General features: G+C 42.1%; 1 protein-coding gene across 2 annotated transcripts in view; it reads right to left on the bottom strand.

The window, feature by feature from the left end:
* Nucleotides 1–12,590, bottom strand: part of CACNA2D3 (calcium voltage-gated channel auxiliary subunit alpha2delta 3) — an 895,877-nt gene that overhangs the window by 644,483 nt on the left and 238,804 nt on the right. For both annotated transcript variants that reach the window (XM_049640724.1, XM_049640725.1), the window contains exon 4: nt 581–640. In XM_049640724.1, the coding sequence (XP_049496681.1) occupies nt 581–640 (60 nt within the window). The remainder of the gene's footprint in view (nt 1–580; nt 641–12,590) is intronic.

The following is a 12,590-nucleotide window of genomic DNA, read 5'->3' as shown; positions in this document are numbered from 1 at the left end:
GGATTTTGATGTTGTATATATATATATATATACAACATCAAAATCCTTCTCTGCCAGATGCAAGTGTGTCATAGTTGGATACAAAAGCTGCTGAAAGAAATTTATTAATTAGATGTTCAAATGCCATGTCAGTGAATGATTTAATTTTTAGATATAATATAACAGTCAATTCAAGATTACATCCGTCACAATTTTGCGTTCAGTCACCTAAAATGCAGCCAGGGAAGTGGGATTTGCTAATATTCTGCCGTCCAAAGCTGTCCATCTTATCAATATACCATTAGGAGTTCTGCTTATTATTGTTAGTTGACTGGTTAAGTCCTCCAGAATTGGGGAGGGGTTTGTCAAAATCTGGTTACGTGCATGTACGTGAGTGTGTGTTATCATTCACTATAACTGTCAGGGTAGAAAACTGTCAAGGATCACCACCCTGCCCTGTCAAGAAATGGACAGGCTTATTTTTAACTGCATAGCATCCTCCTGAAAGTCTCTCTCACTGAAAGCTGGTGTTTTGCTATACCTAGTGTTTCTCGTTCTGCAGCCAACACACAAAAAATTTAACTCAACTATAATCAGTTACCTGCAAGTCTGCATCAAATTCATGTTTCAGATGTGCCTCTTCTGCAGCCTCCACAAGACGCTGAAAAGAGAGAAGGCAACGTGAAGGATCAGAAATGTGGCCCAGACCCCATTCCAACAATGTAAAAAGGCAAATGCTTCTCCATTGCCCCCAGATGACAGACTGCATCATGGCATGTACACTATGACTTGGTCCCTTTGCTCCCATGAAACTGGAGACAGTAACATCAGTGTCAAAATCTGGGTTTTGCCCTCATCATTAAATCAAATTTTTCCAGCAAACATTTACTGTTATGTGTGTATAAATGCACACGTGCTCTGCATCCATTTTCATAGCAATTTGTAACAACTCAAAGACACTGGTCCTTGAGGCCCAATAAGAATGACAAAACCTACCTAGAAGAGTGATTCCTTAGATATAGATGTCTCTTCATCACAAGATTTATTGAATTGAATAGAGTCCAACACTACGTGGGCTAACTTTCTCCCCCTTCAGTTTGGGAAATACTACTGATTTTAATTCCCTCACTCATTCAAAGCAATTATTTCTGCACCCAGTTCTAGTGTGTAATTATCAGGTGGCAATTATTTGGATTTATGGTACATCAATGCCACTGTGACCATCTGCATCCCAGTAAGAAAATCGCTGAAATTAGATCAATAACCAGAACCTTTAAATATACAACTCTTGTTACTCTTCTTAGCCAATTAAATTCAACCAATCCATATTCTTATGAAAACAATTTCATGAAATGCCATTCGAAGGCAATTAGTCAACTATCAAAATCATGTTTACTTTAATTTGAATTTGCCAACATTAAGTTGAAAACGTAGGTTAGAGGATGTTGCAGAAAACTCACTTAGTGAGATAATATTTCACGAAAATTTCATCGAACTAAAAGCAAAACCTTTAGATCCAAGTAAAAATCCAGCCATTTCTGTTTTCCTTCTGGTTACTCTTGTAACCTGCGCTGTCTTCAACTTGTTTTTTCTTGGCATAACACAGACCTGAGTTTAATAGGCCATGTTTGAAACATGGTGACACGGGTATTAATCTCTAAATGATTACAAATCAACAGACAAATGTTCCATGAATAATTATTCAATTGGATATGGAAATGAAGAGGTTGAAATATATGTGGGTAACATTAGGCACCAATACAGACCACTAAGCTCTCTCCATAGAACATGCAAAGAGATAGGTCAGCCAGAGACAGTGCTGCCCACAGACAGGAATCTGGGAGGGCAGCAAATCTGGCTTCCCACACTTTCTTTAGACAGTCAGGAAGGGGCTTCACCTTCTCTGGAGAATCAAAGAACAGATCCCAGGAGAACACTACAGAGCCAGAGCCAGAAGACCCAGTTCTCACCCTAGCCTAGATACAACCCACTACATCTTACTCAAGCCCCTTCCCCTGTCAGGCCTTGGTTTCCTCATTGGAAACACCTGAAACGGTGACCCTAGAACAGGGCTACTCCAAGGGCAGTCCCCCACCCGAGCATCAGTTTTACGAGAACGTGTTAAAAATGCACGTTCTCATGCCCCATCCCATCTTACAGAATCAGAGGCCCTGAGGGTGGGCCTAGAAATCTGTTTTAACAAGCCCTCCAGGGGATTTGGAAGCCGCTGAAGTTTGAGAACCACTGGCAAAAAAACAGCATTCATCTTAGAGCTTGAATACATCCCTGCTGCCTTGATTAATGATATGCACCAGCTCTCCAAGTTTTCTCAACTTTCATTCGTCTTTTTAAAATCTGTGTACATGTGTATTTTCACTATAAGACAGTATATGCTTTCTAGAGGAGAAGCATACAGTTGAGAGGATGAGAAACAGAAGAAAAGAAAAATTAAGAAGAGACACTATTTATGTAGATTGGATCCACTGGCCCCAACCTTTCATTGCATCACAGTCTTCCTAGAATCATCCTAGACAATGAAGTATGTCAGCCGCCAGGAATCACATGACCCAGTCTGCAAAGGCACCCGTGTGGACTTCGACAGATGAGTGACAGACAGTGATACAAGAAATTGATGTATTTGTGAGAGCTTATTCTTTTTTTTTTTTAATTTTTTTTTAACGTTTATTTATTTTTGAGACAGAGAGAGACAGAGCATGAATGGGGGAGGGTCAGAGCAAGAGGGAGACACAGAATCCGAAACAGGCTCCAGGCTCTGAGCGGTCAGCACAGAGCCCAATGCAGGGCTCGAACTCACGGACCGCAAGATCATGACCTGAGCTGAAGTCGGAGGCTTAACTGACTGAGCCACCCAGGCGCCCCTAGAGAGCTTATTCTCTTAATCTCTGTAACAGATTGGGGCACCTGGTGGTTCAGTCGGTTAAGCTTCTGACTTCTGCTCAGGTCATGATCTCATGCCTTTGAGTTTGAGCCCCGTGTTGCACTCTATGCTGACAGCTCAGAGCCTGGAGCCTGCCTCGGATTCTCTGTCTCCCTCTCCCTCTGCCCATCCCCTGCTCACGCTCTGTCTCTCTCTCCTTCAAAAATAAATAAACCTTAAAAAAAATTTTTTTAATCTTTGTAACAGATTTAGATTTTCTGTGTATGTATCATGAAATCAGTTTAATATTGAGGTTTATAGAACGTGTATGAATATATATTTACACATAAATATACATGTCTGAGCACTTACATTATAAAAAAAAAACAAACTCATGCATTTTGATTATGTATTTACTTAAACACACAGAAGTGGTTGTTTCATGATATCTAAATACTCTGAGAATCCAGAGAAGAAATGCTAATGACATGTACAAATGACAAAAAGAACAAATAAAATTTCATGATGACCAAGACAGAAAATATTGAAAGAAGTGAACAACTGGAAATGAAAAAAACAATAAGGCAGCATAATACCAACAAATAAGAGAACAAGATGGAAATAATAGGCAGTTGAAATTATCACGAAAGAACACAGCATGATATGTATTTCACATATTTAGTAAAAAGCATTTCATTTACCTTTGTGTATATATGTATATCATAATACCATTTAACATATTCATATATAACATAACATGAAATGTAATACAGTTCAACCACAAACACTGCAATACAAGTCATAGGGCACGAGGAGGTAACAAACTGGAAACAATTCAATACTATTGTACTGACTACTAAGATAAGGCAAAGCACTGTTCTCTGTGTGGTGCAGCGAGTACCCTGCTGGCCAGTTTTTACGTTCATTCTCAAATTAAATTTGCCACGTGCTTTTTTTTTTTTTAACTTAATTTATCTCACATATTTTTTGTTTCCATGAAGATATTTTACCATCAAGCTCACTACAAGACCTTAAGAAATAAGATTCAAAAACAGATGGTCCACTGGCAGCTACACATAATAGTTATCTCATGGAAAGCAAGTTAAGTACTTTCGAACAGGGCTCTTTTTCAAAGGATACATACTTCATGCAGTATGGGGCTACTGGAAGAGAGGCCTACATTTTATGGGAGGATTCAGGGGAAGATCCTCAAGAACAAGCTCATCGGTTATGCACAATGGTAATGACAAACAGCACACCAAGAACTTGTAGCTTTTGGAAAGAATAAAGGATAGTTGATCTTTCTTCTGAAATACTCTTATAAAGACACACAAATTAAAAGAAATGTTATTTAAGAAGGATATCATGTGCCGGGGTGCCCGGGTGGCTCAGTCAAGTTAAGTGTCTGACTTCAGCTCAGGTCATGATCTCATAGTTCATGGATTCAAGCCCCACATCGGGCTCTGTGCTAACAGCTCGGAGCCCAGAGCCTGCTTCGGATTCTGTGTCTCCCTCACTCTCTGCCCTTCCCTGCTCATGCTCTGTCCCTCAAAAATAAACATTAGAAAACAATTTTAAAAGAAGGATATCATGTGCCATAAATTTACCTAAAACAGAGTCCTGGGGACAAAAGTTCCTTTTATAAAAATAAATTGAATCACCATTTCAAAAAAGTCAAGACCATTCAACTTCCAACTCATGCTTGCCAGTAGAAAAGAGCAGCTTCTAGTGTCTCTTTCCTAAGCAAATCCCTTTATCACCTAAATCAAATTAAGTATGTTTTAAAAATAAGTTTGATCACTGCTTGCAGGTAAGAAAAATCAATTAAAATTTGCTAATATTTTAGTTATTATATAAGGAACCACTGAGCCCGAGGGAAACTGTTACTCTATTATACCTGTTGGAAAGGCAGTGTGCTTTTAATAATAATGAGTTAATTTTCTCTTGTATGAATTCCCCTTTTGGATCTGCAGATGGGCTTACAGAATTGTGAATGTGGTTTTTAATTAAAACTGAACACTGGAAATAAAAATGGCTTTGAAGACTCGTATTCAAAACCGGGCTCTGAGGCAAGGAAACAGCAGTGTTGTCCGCCCGCGGATCCTCCCCACTTTAACGCCAAAGCATTCCCTCGCTCAACAAAAATGATAACAATGTACTAGAATATACATGCTGGCCTTGGAACAAAGCATCTACAAGCCAAAAAGTTGCCATTCAGGATGTGATGCATGTTTCAGCGACTTTATATTTCCAAAGAATGCTTCCCTTTTAGTGAAATAAATACAAACAAAAGCCATCTTTATAAATAAGAAATGCTAGAAGCCATGGACCATGGACACTATTTACAGCTATGGTGAAGGCAAAACTGCCAAGGGAAACAGTGGGATATTAAAGCGTTTCATTTTAAATCACATCTTATTTCTTCTTACAGTGACCCCACGTATAATCAGTACGATGCTACAGGACACACAGTCTCCAGTCTCCTCCTCCAAAACACTTAAATCAAGATGACAGCTATAGAAGTCAAACTTCCTGTCATGGTTGAGGAGGGGGGAAAACAGGACACCAAGTCACCGTAAAAACTGGATCAGAAGAAGAAAATGATTTTTTTTGTTGTTCTACTTGTATTTTATCTTTTATTTTTTGTTTTTGTTGTTCCTGATCATTTTGGCTTAATAGGGGAAAAGACAGTACAGTGAGAGGTGGGAAAGGTAAGAGAAAATGTGATAGTAACTTACTACTGGACTCCTACCGAGTCTATCAGAATGAACAAATTATGTACAAATGAAAAGAAAAAAATTTTAATAAGAAGGGGGAAAGGCGGAGGAGGGAACCATTATAGGCAGAAATCCTTAAAGCAAAACAGAAATATAAAAACCATATGGAGAAGCAAAGAAAAATGATATTTTTATTTCTCATGTTAAAAGTAAAAAGCTTTGGCTTGTAAATGCTGTTATAATGGGATATTGGAATTTAACAAAGATTTTAAAGCTCTTAATGTGCTTCATTTTGCAACAGTACATTTAATAATCTTACCTGCATTTTTATTGCCTTTTTTTCTGGAATGAATACATAATTATTTTTCCAAAAAAAAAAGGGGGAGGGGGTTACATTCGACTGAGGGGATTATTCTAAGGAAAACCTGTAATCACTAACATGGCTTTGGGCTATACTGATGACTCACTTGAAGCTAATGATTGAATTGTCAAGAATACCAGGGTTAGAGATCACGCGAGACTTCCTTCAAATCCAACAAGCACTAAACTTGGTGTAGAAGAATAACCATACAGAATGACCAGAAGACAGTACCACTGCCATCACGACCATACCCAGTGTCGCATGGTTCATGTTTTCCTTACACTAGATTCAGCGGCTTTTGCTTGAAGAGCTAGTTTGATGCAGGAAGAGTTACACCTTTTGCCCATCAGTGTGCACCTAGGGGTAATGCTACCCTGGCACCATTTAGGGCAGGGCTTGAACTCAGCATGTTGACGGTCTACAGCAGCGAAGACAGAGGAGACCCTGGTCCTATCTGCATCCCAGATTTCAAATTCAATTGATCCCAGAAATAAAATGAAAAATCTCTACCCTCATTAAAATGCTGTCAGCACATGAAAATGTGTCTCTGAGAATCTGGACAAAATGGGATTGATTTGTTCCCAGGGCTAATTTCAAACACTCCTTTCTTGTATGAAGGGTCAGAAATCAGGGTGCCTGGATGGCTCAGTCAGTTAAGTGTGTGACTCTTGGTTTCAGTTCAGGTCATGATCTCATGGTTCATGAGTTCGAGCCCCGCACTGAGCTCTACACTGACAGCATGGAGCCTTATTGAGATTCTCTCTCTCTCTCTCTCTCTCTCTCTCTCTCTCTCTCTCTCTCTCTCCTTCTCCCTCTGCCCCTCCCCAGCTCATGCTCTTGCTCTCTCAAAGTAAATAGTAAACTTAAAAAAAAGGGGGGGTCAGAAATCAATAGTTTAAGACCTATTAAGTTGGGGGGGTGTAAGATGTTCAAACTTACATTTTCATTCCTTGTGGCATGGAAATCCCTTCCCCTTTGTTCTTGGGATGGAGTTTTTACTACTCTGTCACAGTATTGATTCATCTTTGCTGCTTTTGCACTAGAATAGTCAGATCACTACTTCCCAAAGTGTGGGGCTTGCACCACCAGTGAGCCATGAAACATGAGGTGCTTTATAGAAGGGTGAGGGCCACACACGAGGAAAACAGCAAGTGCAACATAAAGGGACAAGTGACAAAGAATACTGCCAGTAGGCTAGGAAGCTTCCCAGAAGAAGTGACATCAAGCTGTGCTCTAAAGGAAAACAGAAGAAGGAAAGGTGCTGAACCAGTGTTCCAGCCCATGGGAACATTGCACACAAAGTTCTGGAGGCAAGAAAATGTGCTGGTAGCAGCCAGATCTCAGAGACCTACACAGAGGCCACATCTATGAAAGATCTTCAGGCAATAAACCAGGGCCAAAGGAAATTACCTGGAAAGATGGACACAATTAAAGAAGAACGCTTTCCCTCCCAGTGAGAAATGCTGAAATCCACAGTTAGAGTCATATCTGAGAGCTTCACAATATTCAGTAATCCTTATTGATACAAATGTTTTTACTTTTCAATTCCAATAGAAATGACACATATAAATCACCAACTATCAAGATGATCATTTCTTTACAGAAAAACAGCTTTTAAGGAGCCTTCATTATTTCTTTGTTCCTGTAGAAGAAATAAGCTTTGTTGCACACGAATGAACATTTTGTATAAAATGACCTTCTGCCTGAAAACTGCAAAGATTGCTTCTGCTTTAAAAACAGCAAACATTTCAAAGTAGATTATAAAAGCTAATCTATAAAGTTTCCAGAGAAAGCAGGTAACGGAACAAAAGAGCAAACACATCGAGCATATACCTGGGGCTCTCTCCTCCCTTCCTCCACTCCTCCCCCTTCCCAGCTCCTTCAGATTACATAAGCCTACATCAGACTTTTACAAGACAAAATAAGCCTAGACCTTTCATCAGAAGACAGGATCACAACCAAAGCAAACTACCTTTGTATCCACAGGAGATAGCTGTCATCAATTTGAGACTGATTAAATTAATGCCTGTTATCAACAAGTGTAGCCAATTTCCAAACCAAAGCCACCTCATTCTACAGATAAGGCTGCGTTTGCCCAAGTGCAACATGTGCGAAGCCTCTACAGATAGAAACAGCCAAGCTTTGCTCAAGGGGCTGCCCAAGGACCATGGCAGCTGGGAGGAGTTAGGAAGAAAAGACAAGCAACGTTTTCAGATGATCCAGGATCTTATGGAATGGCCCTCCGTTTACATAGCCTTCTTGGGAATGGCTTACTTTATTACCAAAATCAAGTCAACTTAACCACAAACCTTGAAAAGTTCCCTCAGAACTCTTCAGTTGTGGGATAACTGGGCTATTTCCTTTGTGGGCAATGAAATTATCATTAACTTCCTAAGGAGGCAGTCCAGGATGGAGGGGAAAGTCCAAGATGAACGGGATTATAGAAGTTTGAGGATAAACATTTGTTTTCCACAACGAAAGGAAATCACCTATCCCAGAGGACTCTTAACAGTAAAAAAAATCCTGTTCCAGCCCTTAATTACATCTTTTCCAGGACTTACTCGGAGGTGTGAAACCCACAATGGCAGAGTATGGAAGGTACCATCCAGATAGCTAAGGATGATGGGAACATCTACATAAGACAAGGCACAGCTAAGTTAACAAGGTGTTATTGCCAGTGGGAAAATCTGTCCTACGGAGTTTCTATTCTGAGTTGTAGTTCCCTTCTGTTCAACTTACTTTAACAAGTGTTTGATGAGAACCTATCAAGTAACCAGAATGGTACCAAGAACTGAGTGGGACATCAAGCAATAAATAACTTAGTCCTGACCCACAAGAAGCTTTTGGTCCAGCAGAATGAGAACAGGTCTCAGAGCCCAAGGACAAAGGTTTAAATCCAGATCACCCTACTAATTAGCTGCTTCTTCTGGGAAAAACCTTAACTTGTCTGAGCCCTGATTTTCTTATCCGAGGCCCTGAAATAATACCATCTTTCCTCTTACTTCGGTGTGTGAACTTGGTGAGAATGTAGACACAAAACATTTCCTAAGGATTCCGCACAAGTGCAAGAAATTATTATGATGGGGCAGGAGAAGAGACAAGATGTTCAGGCATAACACAGCTTGACTGTACAAGGAAAGCTCACAGAGTCTATGCCTCCCACGGTTGGCTCTCATATGGGGAGAACTTGGAACAACGCCTCAAGTTCACAGTTACATGGAGGTTATGAGAACGTCGATTCTGCTGCCAAGGAGAGGACTCCAAACCTTGTGTTCACAAACACAAGGCTGTGCACCTGCTCCTTAAGGACTGGTTTTCAGAATCCACCAGTCTTTTCCAGCTTCTGCAGCAAAATCCGTGATCGGTGAGGCTGAAAATGGAATGAGGCCAGGGCCTTTATTGAAAGGTTTGACTGATGTCCTCAGAATGGCACAAACACAGAAATTAAGCTGTTTGCCAAAGCAAGCTCCTTTGACGGATGGCACCTGAGACGTGGAGCAGGCCAATAAGTGTGGCAGGCTGTTCCCAGCCCCTGGCCCCAAACAATGGCCAGGGAAAGAAAAGGTTCTTTCAACCTGAAAGCAGAAAAACACAGAGCAACCTTCACGTCCATTCAGACTTTACCTACTCAAGATGGAGTTTTACATAAATTTGATGCATAGAAAACCTATCCCAGTTCTCTTTTTATTCTTTCCTTCTATCTTTCCATGTAAGTATTTACCAGGCAACTTCAGCTGGAGGTCAGGGGGCAACATATTTTGGTCCAGAGAGTAGGCTCTGGGGTCAGACAACCTGACTTTGAATCCTGGCTCCAGCTACTTCATGAGAGAGAGTACTCTGGGCCAAAGTCCTGGAACACAGTAAACATCCATTGGTGTTAGGTCTTCTCATTGTTGATGATGACACCAACGGCCGTGATGAGGATGATGACACGTATCAGAAGAATTATGCCAGGGCTTGGGCCATGAAGACAACTGGCACCTTTGCTGTCTAGTTGGGAGGAGAAGCAAATCATTAGACAGTGTGGTGTGGGCCACAATGGGAGGACCACATGGGTGACAACAGCAAATAGCTGTTGGGTTTCACACCTCCTGTCCCCATGTGAAGCTGCTCTAAGCGTTCGAGTCAATCAATCCAGTTAATCCTCACAACCATTCCATAAAAGAAAGCACAGAGAGTATCCCAAGTCTACACGTGGGGAAAACAAAGGGCAGAGAGAGTAACGTGCAATGAAAACTCAAAGCAGGAAACAGATAACCCTGCCAGGGCATGGGACACCGTGGGGAAGGTTTCATCAATGATGTGACTGTGAGCCTGGCTTAAAGGATGAGTGAAAGTCAGCCACATGGCCAAGAGAAATGATGGGGAGGGAACAGCAAAGGCTCCACAGTAGGAGACCCGTGTGTCTGCAGAGCTGCAGGTGGTCTGGAATGGGGGAGGTAAAGGGGAGGAGGGTGCCAAAAGGCAGGCAGGTATGGCTCAGGTGAGCAAGGACAATGAGCTAGGTGAAGGGATCCTGTGTCCCGTGCACAGCGGGGACAGGGCACTGAAGAGGTCCAACTGGGCAGAAGAGTGACATGACGACCTCTGGACATTAAGTCATCTTTATACTAATCCGGGAGCACTGCTGAAAAAACAAACTATAAGCGGATAAACCTGAAACAAGAAGATACTGATGCAGGGAAACTGCTCAATTTAATGCCACTGATTACACAAATATTTCAACCCATCAGCGAGTCCTCTGGACTATCCCTCTAAAATATACCTTATGTTTACCACCATTGTTATCATCTCCCCATTAGAACCTAGTCAAAGCCACAACCATCTGTTCCTAGACACCAGCCTAACAAGACCCCAGCTTCTGCTCCAAGCCATCTACACTGCCAGAAGGACCTTTTAAGAGTAATTCTGATGGCATCCCTCCCCCATTGAAACCCTCTGATGACTTCCCATTACTCATGACCATGACTCACAGGCTCTTCATGATATGCCCTGCACCCTCAGCGGCCTTCTTCTGCACTGGCTCCAGATCACCACAGACTTGTCTCTGTCACCCTTCCTGTTCTCGTGGCTAAGGATCCTCAGATGTTTGCCCCCTCCTCCTTGTCATCCATGCTGTAGCTCCCATGACCCCTCCTCAGAGATACCATCGCCATCCCACCTCGCACAAAAGTGACATGCTGTGTTCTTAAAACAGCACTGAGCGTATGGCCAATGCTCAAAATGCAGCTGTTGCACAACTTAACAAAGATCCGTTATTTACCCTACTATGCGCCAGGTACTGTGTTTGGCTGAGACTATAAAGTTTATAAGATATACCTCCTTCCCTTGAGGACATTAGAGTCTAGGGAGGGAAAAAGAAAACCAGACAACCAGAACTCAATGTGATAAAGGTTCCAAGAGGAGGAAGCCCACTGAGTGATCAACTAGACCAGGCTTACAGGTGCAAGGAGGCTTCTCATTTATGTTGACACCAGAAGGACAAGCGATAGCCCAGGAAACAGGAAGGTCCTTTCAGGATCAGGAAAATGCATGTGCAAAGACCCCAAGGCAAAAGACAACATGACAGACACACTCAGGCAATCACAAAAAGTTCAGTATATGGACACATGTAGAGGTGGGGTTGCATGGAGCGAGGTAGCACAAAAGGAGGCTGGAGAGTTTTAAGCAGCTAAGTATTATTGAAGTTATATAGATTTTTAAAAATTTTTCAGAAGGTGATCCGAGGCAATGAAGAGAAAGACTACAGAAAAAGCACGTTAAAGCTATTCAGAAGAGTGAATCTGCAAGACTCGGAGGCCAACAGGCCAGAGAGAATGAGGGGACAGAGTAATGGTAACTGGCTTGGTGCTGTTAACCACTAGCCAGTACCACCCCCAGGAGATACCAAGGAATGGTCGGAGAGGCAGATGGAGCTCAGAAGGAACACTTGAGAAAAGAAGGCTGGCAGGTGTTGCGAAAGGTCAGAGTGACACCAAGTAACGTAATGATGGAAGATCTGCTGAAGAAGGGCATATGCTGGATGCTGCCTGTGGATTCTCAGCATCACTGAAGCAACCCCTTCTATGGCAAGGGCTAGAAGCCTGAAAACTACCTGTTCTAGAATCCCTTACCAGCAGGGATTCAGATTAGATTCGGAGAGACCTACAAGGCAAAAACGGCAGATGCCAATGTTCTCCAACTGAAGCTGTGGGCAAGTGTGTGGGCATCTGCAGATGGCACAGGTCTTTTGCTGGTGTCATCCACATGCCCTCCTGAGAATTACCCACTGAGTGTACAGAGGCTCAGGCCGCTGGTGGTGGTTCCCCGTGACCATGGCACTTCCCGAATCTATGCACTTGGGCAGCAGCTTCCCTGAACCTCGTGCCCCCGGTTCTGCCAACTATCAAGTGAGCTTTAAGCTCCTTATGTTAATCCCTGCCTACTTAGAATACCTAAAGGCTTTTTGGCTTTTCTGGCCAAACCTGAGTGAACTGGAGGGTTAAGTACGCAAGAACCATTTTAGAGCAGAGGTAGGAGCAGGGTCCAATGTGCAGGGAACAGAAAAGTGGGAGGAACTGAAGTCTGGGAGAGTAATCCAGATTCCTGTATGAAAATACTAGGAAGGAAGGAAGGAAGGAAGGAAGGAAGGAAGGAAGGAAGGAAGGAAGGAAGG

Source organism: Panthera uncia, chromosome A2, assembly GCF_023721935.1.
Source record: "Panthera uncia isolate 11264 chromosome A2, Puncia_PCG_1.0, whole genome shotgun sequence".
NCBI lineage: Eukaryota > Metazoa > Chordata > Mammalia > Carnivora > Felidae > Panthera > Panthera uncia.
Note: the sequence above shows the minus strand (reverse complement) of the source record. Positions and strands in the feature narration are given on the sequence as shown.